The 17205-nt window shown below is 38.4% G+C and overlaps 1 protein-coding gene across 5 annotated transcripts in view; it reads right to left on the bottom strand.

Moving 5' to 3' along the window:
- PUM1 (pumilio RNA binding family member 1) overlaps positions 1-6635 on the bottom strand; it is a 134159-nt gene extending 127524 nt beyond the window's left edge. For 3 of the 5 annotated variants that reach the window (XM_012554241.1, XM_004372028.1, XM_023727303.1), the window contains exons 1-2: positions 6333-6434; positions 1877-2250 (exon numbers count right to left, since the gene is read on the bottom strand). In XM_012554241.1, coding sequence (XP_012409695.1) covers positions 1877-2239 — 363 coding nt within the window. In that variant the 5' untranslated portion in view covers positions 2240-2250; positions 6333-6434. Of the gene's footprint in view, positions 1-1876; positions 2251-6332 lie in introns of those variants that run through there. The other 2 variants (XM_004372027.2, XM_023727304.1) reach the window with 2 other exon arrangements.
- Between the last annotated feature and the right edge of the window lie 10570 nt (positions 6636-17205).

Here is a 17205-nt window from a genome sequence, read left to right as displayed (position 1 = left end):
GTCAATTCTAAGCTGGGTCACTTGTTTTGGCCCTCTAAATGGGAACAACTCAGAGGCAACGAGTTTGGTTTTTTTGTTTGTTTGTTTAGATGGGAAATAGGTTTGCCATTTAACATTAACTCTGGTTTGCTAACTGACCTGTGTAAAACTGCTCAGTAAGTCAGATGTGACGCCTTATGATAGGACTCAGTATAAGACAGAGTCCAGAGTAAGCCTTCAATAAACATTTGTTGACGTGCACATCACAACCAGATCTTAGATCTTAGAGCTCTGGCAAAGACTGACCTAGAGTTTGATTTGCCCACTCATTTTCCCAGGGACCTAAGATTTCAAATTCAGTGACCAAATTCTGTGTATACCTCAGTCCCATATTTTCTTTTCCACTGCTCACACCAGGGCTGTTGGAGTAGTTATCCAATTAGTTTCAGCCCTTATCCATTCCAATCTCTTATTGCCAATCCAGTCTTCCAAAAGCACCACTGAATAAAAACCACTCCACATATAAAACATACTCAAAAACCCTGCCGCCCACTGAATTAAATCTTAGCCTGGCGTTCAGGTCCTTACCTTTGTGACCATGTCCTTTTTTCCCAATTTTATTTAAAGGTCAAAGGGTTAGGGACTTATGTATTCAACCAATTTCTACTGAAGCTCTATTATATGCCTCACTCTAGGGACTGGATATCAAAATAAATAATATCTGATCCCTGCTGCAAGACTCCAAGCAAACAGGAAAGAACTAAATACAGTGCCTTAAGTAAGAAATACATAATAAAGGGAAAAAAAAAAAAAACCATGAGCGCCCAGGAAGAAGCTCCCTAGGCCTTATACTTCTTAGTATCTTTCATCTGTACATAGTAAGTGCTTATGAAGCAGCATTGATATTGATGATTGTGCCAGTAAACCAAAGACCTATGATCAATGTCCTCAATAAATTTCTGTTGAATAAGAGGATGAATTCTGCCTCTTCATTTCTACTATGGCAAAGAACTATGTACAGAGGCTGCCTTTTTTGGAGGGGTTGGGGGATAGCACAACTGACAACTCAGATTTGCAAGTGTGCGTGTGTCTGACTGTTTCTTAGGCAGAACAGAAGCACCTGAGAGCTACTGAAATATATCAGTTCTTTTTGCTGGTCAGTTCTCCGAGATTGGCAGTGCAAATGAATTGCAAAAATTCAATATATACTTCAAATAATCTGATTAAAACATTCTAATCCTTTTATTACTATCAGGAAGTTAAAAAACAGAGCAGGCTAAATTCTCAGTAAAATACTATGCTGGGATTCCAGCTATGGTTTTGAATTAATAAGATTAAACACGACAAAATTAACCAAAACCAAACAAGAGCTTAGAATAAGAGAACAAAGCTGAGCAAAACCTAAAAGCCATAACTACTCTTCTCTGACATAAAACACTAGAAATATCAGTTCTATTTCAAATAAATTTGACTTGAGCAGCTGGTTTATCAACCTCCTATATTCAACTATAATCTCTTACAAACAGAAGTTACCACACCCAACAGATAAGACTCTGAAATACATGTATTTGGCCTATAAACAGCTCAAGCAGTTCTTAAATGCATATATGTCAAGGGGAAAAAAGTATTCTTTGTTAAAAAGCACTCCTGGAAATATGCTGTGCACATAAAACAATCTTAAGTCTTTTTTTAAATGAGTTGGTCATTTATGGTTTAGCACTAGAACAATAAATGACCCAATGACAATATTACAATAATCATCCTTTAAAACAAGTGACTGTTTAGACCAAACTAAATTAGCAGTTTAGGCTTTAAAGACATTCACTGAAAGCAAAAATCCTAAGTGGACAGTGATTATAAAAGAGTTTCAAAGCTGAAATAGTGAACTTGTTTTTACCTGATGTTCTGCATGAATGTTATCCCCAGTAGGCCATCGATGTTTGCTATTATTATAGCCGCCTCCACCACTTCCTCCTCCCCCAAGCTGCTCACCATGCTGCCTCTGAAAGAAGTAGTCCACCATAGCGTCGTCCTGGGAACGGCCTGCAACTCCTATAGATCCTGGGACAGGGCTGGAGTGTGTCCCAGCTGCAAGAGCCTGATTTGCAGCTGGTTGTGGCTGCGCTTGCGACCCTGTTCCAGATGTCAAAACAACAGGCATGTTGGGATTAGCTGGTTCTTGAGGGTGATGTTTCAGGTGGGGGCTGAAAGAGTCCTGCCAAAGCACTGCTTTTCTCTTCAAGACACATGCAACGCTCATTCCACCAACACCTAAGAACAAACAGGTTACAGATATTTAATATTTGTATTTTTTAAACATTAAGTAATTTAACACACATCAAGATAAAAATATGAGCCCCATGCTTTTTGCGGTACAATCATCTACAGTTTCCACCAAGCAGCTGAATATTTTATAGTATATACACAATTTCCTAAACCAAAACCTCCATTTTTAAGTTCTGAGTATGTATTTACAGAAATAGTAGCAGGCACTCTGACAAGGTACTCAGATCAGGACTCAATAATGCAACTTCAGGGAAACCTGATGTGTGTACCTTCAAAAGGTGACAATATAGAACTAGATGTCAATCAATGGCTTCTCTACCCAACTTATTTGCACCTTAAGCCAACTGAGGTGGATACTTTTTAATGAACAGAAGCTTTTTAACATGTCACAACATTACAGCTAGAGCAGATGTATGCCAACAAACCAAACAAAAACCTAAACCCCATATATAATGACCAATGACTCAGACTATCTGAACTTGAAAGGACCCTTTAAAATGTCCAACATATCCACAGGACACTCTTGAAGAAACAAGACCTTATGACCAAGAACAGCAATACAATGTTCTTGGCCTGAACTTTCTCCTCAGCTGCTGTTAATGAAAAAAAATTCAAGATTTTTACCAATAACTTACAACTGTAATTTTAAGTACATCATTATTCCATTAGTACTACAAATCCTACAAACAGGATGAGACGAAATCAAATTCAAACACCTTACTACTGTAGAAAGTCTCACTGCAAAAATCAAAGGCCTCAAAACATAATAATTATATGTGACAAGTATACTGCAGACATTACTTAAGCATCAAGAAAACAATGAAAGGTAAGGATTACCATCCCTATTTTACAGATGAAAACATTTTGTTTGATTTTTAAGTTGTTGAGTATATAATTGTTTTCTGTACCTCTAAGGTACAGAAAGGTTATGTGATGTGCCCAAGGCCATGCAGCTAGTGAGCAGCAGAGAAGCTCAGCTAGTGAGTATCAGAGAAGCATCTCAAGCTTAAATCTGTTTTGCACCCAAATCTACTTCATTCTTTCAAACCCTTTGCTGTTCCCAGTAACTCAATAGAGTACTGTTTCTCTCACATGCATCTGCCATTCTACTCTGGAAGGATCAACAAAGAATCCTAAAATGTTAGTATGAAACATTATTATGTTTCTTAAAACCAAAAACTACATTTGAGTGTAAAACAGAACATTTGTCATCTGTGGGTACTTTTAAAAAAAAAAAACAAACAAAAAGCTACAAAGTAATAAATCAGTTACTAATTAAAATATGCCAGGTCTACAGCCATTAGAGTCTAATTTCAAGGCTGTCAACCAACAGTCCACTGCTACAAATGACTTTTCTCTCCCTAGCCCTGCTGGGACATTCCAAAAACAACCTCAAAAGGTTCATGGGAAATCTATTATTTCTCTTCATGAAGACACAATGGAATTTGTAATTTGTCCAAAACCTAATTTAGAAATGTCTAGTCTTAGTTAATTCCAATCCATTAGAACCTTACTAGGGTTCTGGGGTAGTCTAGCCAGGTATACTTCTGTTGCTGCTTTCATGAATGAGAAAATCTTGCCCATGCTCAAGTACCAAAACCAAAAAGTCATAGCTGTGTTTCACCATCAGTCTTTGCAAAGCGCAAATCAGCCTAATGCCTTCTCGTCTGATTTGCAAAAGAATAGCTCTCTTATTACCACTACTGGCCAGTCAGTCCCATTTTATTCTACAAGGGAACCTCCATCTAACAGTATTTGTTCTAGAGCAGGCCAGAAGTCTCAAAATCCAAGTTCTGCCACTAAACTAGCAAACTCTCTGAGCCTGTTTCTCCATCTAGAAAGTGGAAGAAATCCTTTCTCAGGCCTTCGTTAACTTTGGTGTTTGTTTGTTTGTTTCGTTTTTAATCAAAATAAGATAACAGACATAAAACTTTTTGGTAAATTTAAAGTCACCACAATGAAGACCCCAGTTAAGGCAATGGAGCTACGGTCTCTAAGAAAATTCCTAAAATAGCAACATGCAAACCTTTCTGAGATAAAAGATTTGCCATAATAGCTATTTAACCAGGAATTTTCCTATGAAAAAGATGTTTACCACGGAAGACAACCTCACTCTAGCAAGGGATAGGGGTGGGAGGACTCCTATAAAAATGTTCAACCGAAACAATTGGCTTTTGTAAAGCTATCGGTATGCCCTGAAACTTCCTGCTTTACCTAATGAGGCAAGGCAGTTTCTCAAACAGGAGAAAACCTGGCAGAAGGGAGTTTCAAAGTGAGCAAATACCTAAGCAATTAATATGGGTCTTGAGTGATTTTGTAATATCCTGGCAACTACAACACAAAAATTAAGAAATCAGTCACCTAAATATTAGAAAACATTTAAACTGCTAAGGCCATTCAGGGAACTCTCAGAGCTCCCTAAAAAGTTGTGAATCGTTTGAAATGTGATTTTTACAAGTGATACATTATAAAAATAAGCATTTTAAGTAACCAGAATTAAGTGCTGATTCTAGCTACTCTTCCAGTTTTCAAACTGTTTATATCAAACTGGGTTTTTGTTAGTTTTTTTAATATTACCAATAGATTTTTCCTCAAAGGAACATGGTTTCATCTATCTACATGGCTCACCTTTTACTAAAATGCTTAGTGGTTTAAAAGGTGTTTATTTTTACCACACTGAACAAACATTCTGTGGCCATAAATTTATTTTGAAGCAGTTCAACTCAGACCCAAACTAAACAAATACCAACTTCAAAAAGCTGTGGCCTTGGTCAAAATAAATTCAACTGCAGCTAAGGCAAAATACTAACTTAAAGTTCAGAATCCAGTATTTCCCAAAGATCCAGGTAAAGAATCAACAGCTCCCAAGAGCTAAAGTTAAAATTAGCAATAAGTCAAAATGTTTGTTTCACTTAATAAAACTGCATCGGGAGCCACATACCCTTGTCTTGATTTTTTAAGTATTTTCACTTAAAAAAAAAAAAAAAAACTAAAGCTACAAACCTATCGTTTCAGGAGTACCTGACTTTAAAACAGAACACCTCCCCCCACCCAAAAAAAAAAAAAAAACCGGCCTCATAAACTCTCATTCTTAATAATCTCAGTAAGAGTAGAAAGTGAGTGAAGGGAATTGATAACGAGAGCTTAAAAACAGTTTCTTACTTAGACAAGGAAGGATAACAACTTATGGGGAGGATAAAATGTCTGGTGTTGTGGGGGGGAGGGAGGAGACTAATGGAAGAGAAAAGTTACCGGAGCGTATTCCTCACTTGACGTGGGAGTGGTACAGAGAAATGTAACAAATGACCTATGTTTACCAAGCACGTTTGTGAGAACTAAAACTATCTAGTATAGTGTATCTGTTTTTGCTGAGGGATGAACCCCTCTTTTGAGTTAAGAGAAACATACAACACAGGGAGTCTAAAAGAGGAAGAACCCACCAAAAACGGGAGCTCTCACGGAAACAAAAGGCCACAAGCACCCAGGAGCCTAAAAACCGATCTGAAACTTCCTGATCGCCACTTCTCCACGTTTAAAGGTCGCAAAGTTCCCCCACGGTGGGTCTCCCCTGTGGACAAGGACCATGGCTGCTTCTGAAGCCATTTATTGTTCTTCCTTCTTCGGCGCAGCCACGGAAGCCCAAGAAGTCGAAGAAATCCAGGGTGGCAGAGAATAACACTTCATAGCCACATAGAAGACTCCGGGCTTCGCAAACCCATCAAAAAAGGAACCCGAAATGGCAACCTCAATCTTCAGGGGCTCCCAACAGGGCTAGGCAGAAATGTAAAGGCACGTCCATGCTCTGGGCCTGGGCCTAAACCTCCGGCATTTTCCTCGCTTCCACCCTGCTCCCCACCCCCTCCCTCCTTTGATAACAATAGGGGCCTTGCTGCTGACTCCAAAACATGTACGAGAAACAGCGAGTGAGAAGCCTTAGCCAGGGCCTCGGCGGCTTTTCCAAAGCCCTTCTCACCCCCCCAACCGCTCTCAAACCCCAATACGATGGGACAATCTGCTCGCTAGGGGTCCGAAGCAGCGTTTGGGACCGGCGGGGTGCGGATACTCACGGGCGGAGCGCTAGGATGAAGATGGATTTCAGCCCCCCGATCTTCTCTCTCCGGCGCTCTCGCTCCCCCTTACCTTTCACTCCGACAACATGGCGGCCCACTGGGGACTGGGCTGGCGCGGTGCATCATGGGATAGACTCAGGCCGCGGCTCCGGCGGTGGTGGCTGCATGTGCGGAGTAGGCAGGCGGCTCTGGAACAGGTTGCCTGGTTGCCATGCCAACCCGGGGCCTGTGTGAACTTGGGAAACTCGCACGCAGCACAGCAGCTGCGCGCGCGAGTGCCCGCCCGCTAGACAAGCGCGCGCCTCCGTGGGCGGCAGGAGAGATCCTGCCAGCCTGCACCTGAGCGCCCACGGTGCGCACTGCGTCAGGCCCCCTGCTCCCGCACAGCCCCGAGCTGGACACCGGGGTCCGGACAGTGATGCTCAACAGAGTTAATAAGGGGTCTTAGACGCGGCACTTCCTCACCCTCCGCGCCCTGGCAAGCTCACCCCCAAATTTCAACATTCCACGATCTGGCATTACAGGTGCTGGATTCAAACCCTTTTGCTGCAGCTTTCTAACTCAGTGGCCTTATTTAATCTTCCCGCTTCCATTCCCCCATTTGTAAAATTATTTTATACACATTTTTATGTTTATTTATTTAACAGTTGCCAAGGAGCCCTGGTGGCACAATGGTTAAGCCCTCCGCTGCTAACCGAAAGGCTGGTTGTTCGAACCCACCAGCCTCTCTGTGGAAGAAACGTGGCAGTTTGCTTCCGTAAAGATTTACAGTCTTGGAAACCCTGTGGGGCAGTTCTACTCTGTTCTATAGGGTCGCTATGAGTCAGAATTTACTTCTGAGCAAACCGTCCTGATGATCAAGTCAATAATATATGTCAATTGCTTAGTCCAGTGCCTGGGACTTATAAGCAGGCCCGCTGCTAATTTGTGGGGCCCAGTGCAAAACGATAATACGGGACCCCTTGTTCAAAAATTAAAAATTTCCAGATGGCGACAGCAGAGCATTAAACCAAGCAACGCCCTGTACAACTGCACCGGTCAGAGGCCCGTGAATGTTCCCATGCTGTCCAGTTTCAAAATGACTAGAAAATTGGCCATTTAATGAAAGTGGAATTTCAAATCAGTGATATTTGATAAGCTATAGTTATTCTATCTCAAACTAACCTCTTGATGGATTGAAACTTAGACAAACAACAAAACTCTAAAACACCAGGACAAAATACTGGAAAAAAGGTATTTTATAATTGAAGGAGGAAAACCGTTTATAATCATGAATCAAAATCCATAAATTGTAAGGGAAAAAACTGACCAACTGAAAGAAATTTCAACATCTGTACAATAAGAGATGCCAGCAACAAGTGGAACAGATGAGAAAATGGCCAAAAATATTTTCAGTATATATGGTAGACAAATGGTTAATATTAATGATAAATAAGGAACTTCTCTAATCAAAAAAAAAAAAAAGCAAATAGGCAACTACATAAACAGAAAATCACAAATAGCCAGTAAACATGTAAAAGATGATGTGATGGTTAAGATTGTGTGTCAACTTGGCTGCGCCATGATTCTCAGTGTTTTAATGTGATCACTCGCATGATTGAATATACTGTGAGTGGTCAATCAGAGGAAAGGAGTCTCCTTGGGGGTGTGGCCCGAATTTGAATACAAGCAGACGATCTGGCTTTTTGCTCTCTCTGGATCCTGCAGCTGCCTCCTGTCGTCTCATCTCCGGTTCTTGGGACTTGAGCTGTCAGCTTATCTGCCGAACTTGGGATTCCTCGATCTGCACAGCCTGTGAGTGGAGCCCTGCTCTCTGACCTGCCGATCTTGGGTTCGCCAGCCCCTGCAGCTACGTGAATCAGGAGAACCTTGTGGTCTTGCCTGCTGGTCTTGGAATTTGTCAATCTTCAGCCTCTGAGCAAGAGTCCTGCTCTCTGATCTGCCGATTTTGGGCTTGCCAGCTTCTGCGGCTGCGTGACTTGGGAGAGGCCTCTACCCTGATCCACAGACTTGGGATGTTCTAGCCTCTACAATCGTGTGAGCTGTTTCCTTGATATAAATATATATATGTATATATATATATATATATATATATGTTTATACACTTTACTGGTTTTGCTTCTCTAGAGAACCCAGCCTAAGACAGATGGGGCTGGGGAGTGGAGGATCAGGAATGGATGAGAGATTGCTTCTTGGGGTGTTGAAAAAGTTCTAAAATTAGATTGTAGTGATGGTTGCACAACTCTGTGAATATCCTAAAAACCACTGAACTGTATACTTTAAATGAGTGAGTGTTGTGGTATGTGAAATACACCTCAAGAAAGGTGTAAAAAAATTTTTTCAAAAGAGAAAAAGATAACTAATAAAAGAAATGCAACTTTGAAGTATAATACGCTGTCAAAATACAATTGTTAACATCCTGTTTTGGCAAGTGTATGAGATAATCGGCACTTACATTGTTTTACTTAGTTGAGCATGTATTACCTTTATTTAAAAAAATAAATTAATGAGATTTTCATGTCTGAAAAAGAAGACAAGACTTGGAAGTTAGACATCCTGAGTCCTGCTGTTTACTAACTGTATGACCTTGGGTCTCAGCTCTCTGAGTAGCTCCCTCATCTGTATAACAAGGCTGTCACTGCTCTTCTTACAGGGTAGTTATTAGGGTTAAATGAACTGCCTGACAGAATTAACCAAACCTGTTGCCGTCACTGTCAAGTGGATTCTAACTTACAGAGACCCTATAGGACAGAGTAGAACTGCCCCGTAGGGTTTCCAAGGAGAAGCTGGTGGATTCAAACTGCCAGCCTTTTGATTAGCAGCCAAGCTCTTAACCACTGTGCCACCAGGGCTCCTGACATAGAATTATCACTCAGTAAATGAAGGTGTTTGATTGTTACGATCTTACATTCAGTTCTGAATCTCCAGAGACCAACATAGTGCACGGCATACAGTAAGTGCCCATTAACTGTTAAATGAATTAATGCAAAAGCCAACTCTCAAATTCAGTAATTCTAAAAATAATATGTAGTATTCAGAGGATCCAGCTCTGAAGCCGGAATGACCTCTGTAGGGATCTGACCCCTTTGCTTACTTCAGCCCTCTGAGCCTCTGTTTTCTTCCCTGAAACATAGTTAATAACAGCATTAAATGCAATAAAGCAGATGAAGCATTTAGCACCATGGGGCCAGTACACTTCAAAGTGCTAGGTAGCCATAATAGGAAAACAGGAGGAGGAAACAGCAGATATAAGAAAGTTACAAAGTTTCTACAATCTTACCAGGCTCTATGCTCTATAATTTTTATTCTGAGATCTATGACTAAACTCCTTAGATATAAACTTCAGTTTTTATTACTCAGACATAGAGATTCTAATGTCAGTTTAGTCACCACCATGTGTCACTGCATCCCATTCAGGCCCCTCCTCAATCAAATGATGCATTTTCAGCAGAATATTTATCACCCATCTCTGGCCTCCCTTAAGGGATTGCTCTCAAAGTACCTGAGGCCCCTACACAGTCCAAAAATGGCTCAATCTGAGCACTACCTCCAACAAACTCATGAGGCTGTCTTGTTATCAAATGCTTACTGTGTTCCAGGCATTGTACTAAGACTTTCATATCCATTATTTCATTAAAACTCCCCAAATACCTATGAGATAGACCCATATTATCCCCATTTAAACATAAGAAAACTGAGGCTTGAAGACACTAATGAACCAGATTAGCATTTATACAGACATTTTGTCTAAGGCTATTTGCTAGGAGTTGTCTGGGCAGGAAGATGTCAAAGTTATCCCTAAAACTTGGTTGTTGCTGTTGTTGTTGTTGTTATGTGCCATCCAGTTGACTCTGACTCATAAACGACTCATGTGCCATCCTCGTAATAGTAGGTGTGTTTGAATCCATTGTTGCACCCACTGTGTCAATCCACCTTGTTGAGAGTCTTCCTTTTTTTCACTGACCCTCTACATTATCAAGCATGATGTCTTTCTACAGGGATTGGTTCCTCCTGATAAAATCCAAAGTAAGTGAGACAAAGCCACTCAAGTCCACAGACTTTCATTCTCTCTTACATACAACTGATGATGGCTAGTAAAGTTTACTATAACGTGACATTCATAAGCTGAGTGTAAGGCATTCTCAAGCAGAGAATTGTGGTTCCCTCAATTTTCTGGAAGGTCATTTTGTTATCAATGTTGTGTTAAGTTGATTTTTCAACTGTGCTACGTTTGTGTTTTTACCTTTGTAGACTCTCACTTCCACTAGTCTGTCAGTTTGTTATACTCTAGTGGCTTGAGTGTTGCTGTGATGCTAGAAACTGTGCCTCCAGTCGGGTCACCCAGCAGGGTCACCCATGGTGGGCAGGTTTCAGCAGAGCATCCAGATTAAGACAGACTAGGAAGAAAGGCCTAGTGATCTACTTACAAAAATTAGCCAATGAAAACCGTATGGAGCACAGTATTGTCTAATATAGTGCTGGAAGATGAGCCCCCCTAGGTCAGAAGGCACTTAAAAATATACAGTGGCCACAGCAATGGACTGGGACATGACGGTGATGATGAGGATGGTGCAGGACTGGGCAAAGTTTAGTTCTGTTGTGCATGGGGTCACCATGAGTAGGAGCTGGCTAGACAGCAACTAACAACAGCAACAAAATGATCTCCATTGGGTGGCAGTTCTGTTCATTGTTTTGGTGCCTGGGTAACTGTTCTGGTAACTGTTACACTGTTAATATTTCCATCGTCATTTTGTTTCCTAACAAATCTTGGTTATCAGAGTGCTTTCCTCAATGGAAGCAGAAGTGAGGGGCAGTTTCGGCTTCCTGTAATGGCAGACTAGGTAATTCTGACTTACCTCCCACTGAGGAAAACTAGAAAAACTGGGGAAAAATTAAAACCTTTGCTTGCAATTGTTGGAAAGCTAACCAGTTAGTGAAGAATTACTGAGCTAGAATCTGAGCCAGGAGAGAAACCAAAGAGCATGAACCCCACATTTAGTACTACTTTTCCAGGTGGAGCATTTTCTGAGAGGTAGCTAAGAAGCTGAGTAGTACTTTTAATAGCCTTAAGTAATTAGGGATAGAGAGACTGGAGTCCAGAGCCTGCCAAGGGTGAGGAGGTACCTAGTGAACCACCCGCACTTTGGATTGGAATCTCAGAGGACTGCACCCTCAAAATAAAGATGAATAGAGTAAACAAGCCTTTACAGAGATTGCAATTCAGCTTCAAATTATCTCAAATCTGAAATTATATTAAGGTGATCCCAGAGCCAGTGTTTCCAGGCACCTAGCAGAAAACAAAGAGAATCCTCTCTGGAGAAAGATAACATCATCCTAGGCCTCAAATTATTTCTATGGACAATTGTGCAAATACAGTATCCAACCCACAAAGAAAAATAATCATGCATACTAGAAGACAAGATAACATGAACACAACCAAGTACAAACAATAGACAATTAAAAAGAAACTTTCACTTAAACGACAACAATAAAATAAATAAAAAGAATCCACAAGAACCCCAGATATTGGAGTCATCAGATTGTTTATTATGTTCAAGAAGATAAAGTAGAAGACTGAGAATTTTGACAGAAACTGGAAAGTATATAAAACAACAACCAAATGAAAGTTCTATAACTGAAAAATGTACTAACAGAAATCAATAATTCAATGGATTGGGGCTAACAGCAAATTAAACACAGCTGAAGAGAGAAATAGTAAATTTGGAGATTAGTCAGAAGAAAATATCTTGAATGAAACATAAAGAGACAAAAAGATAGTAAAAAGAGAAAGAAGAAGAGTCATAGAGGAGAGTCATGGAGAGAATGAGACCATTTAACGTATACATAATTGGAAATCCAGAGAGGAAGAAAGAATGGGGGGAAGAAATATATGACATGAAAGAATTTACTTTCCAAAACTAATGAAAAACATAAAGCCACAGATTCAAGAAGCTATATGAATTCTAAATAAGACACCTCAGGAGAATTAAGGCTAGTGTGTGAGTGAAGGTTGAGGGGAGAGTAATGAGTCAAATCAGAGCAGTGCAAAAATCCTGTTGGAAACAAAATTGAAGCAAACCCAACAAATGCAAGAGATAGATGAAGTAAAATTTATTGTTGGCAAAAGAAAGATGGCAAGAAAGAAAGAAAAACTAATACCAAAAGAAAGAGAAAATAGAAAGTTTATTAATAAAATCCAAGGACTAAAAGTCTAGACCATATTACCATAATGGGGTAGGGAATCCAATGGCACGTGAGAAGATGCAAAAGTCCTTGCTTATTAGTGGAAGATACAGATATGGATAAATTCGAGAAATTGATAGTTGAATAAACATACATGTGGGTTTTAAAGAGCAATCACCATACAAATATAAATAGTATTTATAACTTTTAACCAGTAGAAGAAAACTTGGTCAGGAAATACGGAGGAAAAAAAAAAGTATAGGAAATATAAAATAAGAGGAAAAAAGTCTTCAGAGTAATTCCGGTAGATATAAAATCATTCAAATTATCAAGAAAAGAGAAGGACTGTATGATTGGATGAAATTATAAAAACCAGTTGCCATCCAGTTGATTCCAACTCATAGAGACTCCATGTGTTTCAGAGTAGTATTATGCTCCATAGGGTTTTTAGTGGCTGATTTTTTGGAAGTAGATTTTTCGGCTTTTCTTTCAAGGTGCCTAGGAGTGAACTCTAACCTCCAACCTTTTGGTTAGGAGCCAAGAACATTAACCACTTGTACCACCAGTGACTCCAAAATTACAAAAGACACACTTAAAAATAAATACCATCTGAATATGACCCTAAAGAAAGCTAGTGTAGAAGTCCTAATATTTGATTGTATTTATTAATATTTTAATAATGTTTTTATTTGACATAAAAATATTAAGGTTAAAAATATAATAAGGGTAAAGAAGTATTTTACATATTGGTAAAAGATTCAATAAACATGAATATATAACCATCATAAATCTTTGCACCAAAAACAGAACCTCCAAATACAGTAGTATAACTGACAGAACTACAGGGAAAAATACATAAATTAACCATTACAGTAGATATTTTAACACACTTCTTTCAGAATAGATAGATCAAGTAAACAAAAAAATAAATACAAAAAAGATCTGAACAACATAATTAATAAACTCAACCTATTGGTTATATACAGAACATTATTCCTAACCATCAGGTAATCATAGTCTTTTTAAACATATATAGAACATGTTCAAAAATAGAACATATATTAAACTATAAAGGAAGCCTCAAAACATTCCAAAAATCAGTAGCATTCATACTATGTTCTCTAACCATAAAATTAAAAATTAAAAACAGATGACAACTAAAAATCCTATATACATGGAAACTAAATAATGTATTGTGAGGTGCAGAAAGCAATTTTGCCTTTGTTCTGGATTCCTGAGAGCCTGACTACCCCTGAGGCTAATGAGTGAGGACTGACCAGAACAAGAAGGACCAACTGGTAGTCTGAGGTTGAATAGTCTCAGGAGGCATGATGTAATCTATCATGGCCAGGTGGGGAGGCTGATAAGAGCCTGGTAGCCTAAGGCTCAGATGGGTTTCCTGGTTGGTGAAAGCATCTGCTCTGGAGAAGGTATGTGTGTCCTTCAGAACATGGAAATTCCACATTGAGGACACTCCTAAACCTCACCCTATGCATCTCTTCATTACTTTTTGGTTGTAATAAATCTGTAGTCCTAAGTATGGTATACTCTCCATGAGATTCTGTGAGTGGTTCTAGCAAATTATCAAACTCAAAAGGGCAGTAGAAGCCAGCACATCAGGAAGTAAGAGTGTTACGTGGACTCCTGGGCCTGTGGTCGGCATCTGAAGGATGGTGTCGTTTTAACTGTGAGCTCTGATCCAGCTCCAGGTAGTTAGAGTCAGAGAAGCACTGTGTGGGCAGCTGGTCTGAAGGACAGTGTCCTAACTTGTGAGCTCTGATCTAGCTCCAGATGGCTAGGGTTAGAGAGACTGTGCTGCGTGGGTGGCTGGTGACAAGCATGGAGAAGTGAGGACTGGATCAAAATCTGCATTTTGGGGATTGAATTCATGCTGATCCTTACCAAGCAGTTGGCAACAAAGGTAGGATTTTCCCCTTATTTAGTGTAGTTAGTGATGAGGATGGGATTTACCCACTTTGCCCCTTACTTAGTGCACATATTATTAAATAACAAATGAGGCTAAAAAAAAAAAAAATTATAAAGGAAAATACTGAGAAATAAATAATAATGAAGACATTATATATCAAAATTTGTGGGGCAAAGCAAAAACAGTACTTGGTGGGAAGTATATAACTTTAAGTATTTTTTTAGCATAAGAATTGTTCAAAATGAATAGGCTAAACCCTGTACTCAAGAAGTTAGAAATAGTTACAGAACAAGCCCAAGAAAGGAGAATCATGTGGATTTTATGAGAGAAAGCTAAGGAAATAATAACGCAAGAATAAAAACAGCAAAAGATTTGTTGGCTATTACTGTCTGTGGAGATGCCCATGGTCAATTCTATACATTTATAGAACTTTTTTAAATTGTGGAAAATCATCAGACACAACTATCTATTCACAGCGTAACAGCATTATTCGTCGGAGACTGTGACTGTTCTTGTGGCATTAAAAGTATATTATCCGGAATGCGTTGTGATATTGTGAAGAAATAATTAAACCTGAAAAAATTACCCAAGCATTTAAAATGCATATGATAATGTATGAGAATGCCAATGTTTAGAAATGATTTATGGATCTATTTGCTAACATGTAGGTTTTTCTGGTCAATTCAGATGATCAAAAAATGTGGGTTATTATTTTCACCAAAAGAAAAAAGAAAACAAGTGAGTTATTTGCCCACGTGGTGCTGTCTACAGATTTGGATGAGACATTTCAGAAACATTTAACCTTGTCATTGGTCTAACACTATTTTCTTGCGGTTATCAACTTGGAATGATATAATTGGCGTCACAATCAAAACATGGCTATCATTCTCAGTATATCCAATTACTGTTATCATTACAGGAATGAGGTTACTATAGTGGATGAAACTTTCAAATGTTCTTTACTTTAATTTGACCCAGCGTCCAGCATCATTCTACCTGGCATATCCCTGATTACTTCCTATAGATAACTCCTAGGAAAACCTCACTTTGTATACAAAATTATATCTGGGGTGTATGTGTGTGTGATTTTTTTTAACATTAACAATCTACACGTAGTCTGAATATGTCTGGGAGTTAATAATTCATTGTGGACCAAAATTTTTCACAATTATGATAAGCATTTAGCAAAATTTAAGATTAAAATTCCGTACACCATATTTGAGATAAATCAATTCCACAGTTCATCTGCCTAATGTATTTGGTTAACCATTTTCTTCTGGGTTGTTTAAAAAGAAAGATTAACTCATTCTTTCATCTTTTTTCACATTTATTTGTAAATTTTAGTTTTGTAATTAAACTGGAAAGATTAAAAAGGAATTTGAAACTATATTCTAGGAAAACACAATCTAACTTCCACTTCTGTTTTATTTTATTGAAATATATGAGTAACTTAACTGGAAAACAAAAAGATTCCTCTTACAACTACATTGTCAAAACATTTAAAGTGATTTACCTATTTATGATGAAATGATGTAATGTCTGGGATCTGCTTCAAAATAATCTGGGGTGGGGGAAGTAGTAGAGGGTATAAATGAAACAAGAATGGCCCTAAATTGATAATTGTTGAAGCTGTATGATGACTATATGGGAGTCATTATGCTATACTAACAGTAAAAGGTCAAGAATAACCAAAATTTAAAAAATCTTTTTATTATAGAAAATGTCAAACATATATAATAATAAGTTAAAAAGTCAAAAACTAAAATCCAGTCTTGACTATTCTTGGTCTTCTGTTGTTACATTTTAGAAGCAGTTTGCCAATCTAATCCTGTTGGATTTTGATTGGAAATGTATTGCATCTATAGATCAATTTGTGGAGAATTGACATTTTTCTCATATTGTGTCTTCCTCCTATAAATACAGGGTAGCTCTTTTAAAGGTTTTCTTTAATGTCTCTTAGTAAAGTTTTATGATTTTCTATGTATAGTTCTTAAACCTCTTTTGATCGATTTATTCTTGAGAATGTCATAATTTTGTTGATATTTTAATGGTTTCTTTATATAATTACATCATGAAGTTATTACTTATGTATAGAATCACAATTGACTTTTGTTTATTGACCTTATAACCAGCCATCTTGCTATCTTCTTCTATTACTCTAATAACTTGTTGGTAGATTCTTTTGTTTTCTTTTATGAAAGTAATCATATCATCTGAGTATAAGGACAGTTTTATTTTTCCCTTTTCAATATTTATGCCTTGAACAAACAGACCGATGGAATAAAATGGAAACCCATGTATATATGAGAACTTAATATACAAGAAAGGCAGCTCACAACCAATGGGGAAGGGGTGGTTAATGTAGCAGCTGGTGTTGGGAAAACCGGATCACAATAAACTTGATGACTACCTAATACTATGTACATAGAAAGATAGACTCCAAGTGGAATCAAGACCTAAATGTGAAAGACCAAAGTCTTGAGTTAATCAAAGAAAAAGTAGGAGAATATATTTGTAACCTAGGAGTGGGTATTTCTTAAATAAAATTTAAATCAAAAGTGCACACCATTTTGATTATATTAAACTTAAGGATTTCTATTCAAAACATGATACTATGGAGGAAGTTGAAAGACAGAAGACAGAGTGGGAGAGGATATGTGTAGTAATTAAAACTGACAATGGGCTGAAAAACAAGAAATTCCTTCAAATCATTGGCAAGGGATATGAACAGGCGATTTACAGAAAAAGAAAAACAAACGG

Source organism: Trichechus manatus, unplaced genomic scaffold, assembly GCF_000243295.1.
Source record: "Trichechus manatus latirostris isolate Lorelei unplaced genomic scaffold, TriManLat1.0 scaffold00015, whole genome shotgun sequence".
Classification (NCBI taxonomy): domain Eukaryota; kingdom Metazoa; phylum Chordata; class Mammalia; order Sirenia; family Trichechidae; genus Trichechus; species Trichechus manatus.
Note: the sequence above shows the minus strand (reverse complement) of the source record. Positions and strands in the feature narration are given on the sequence as shown.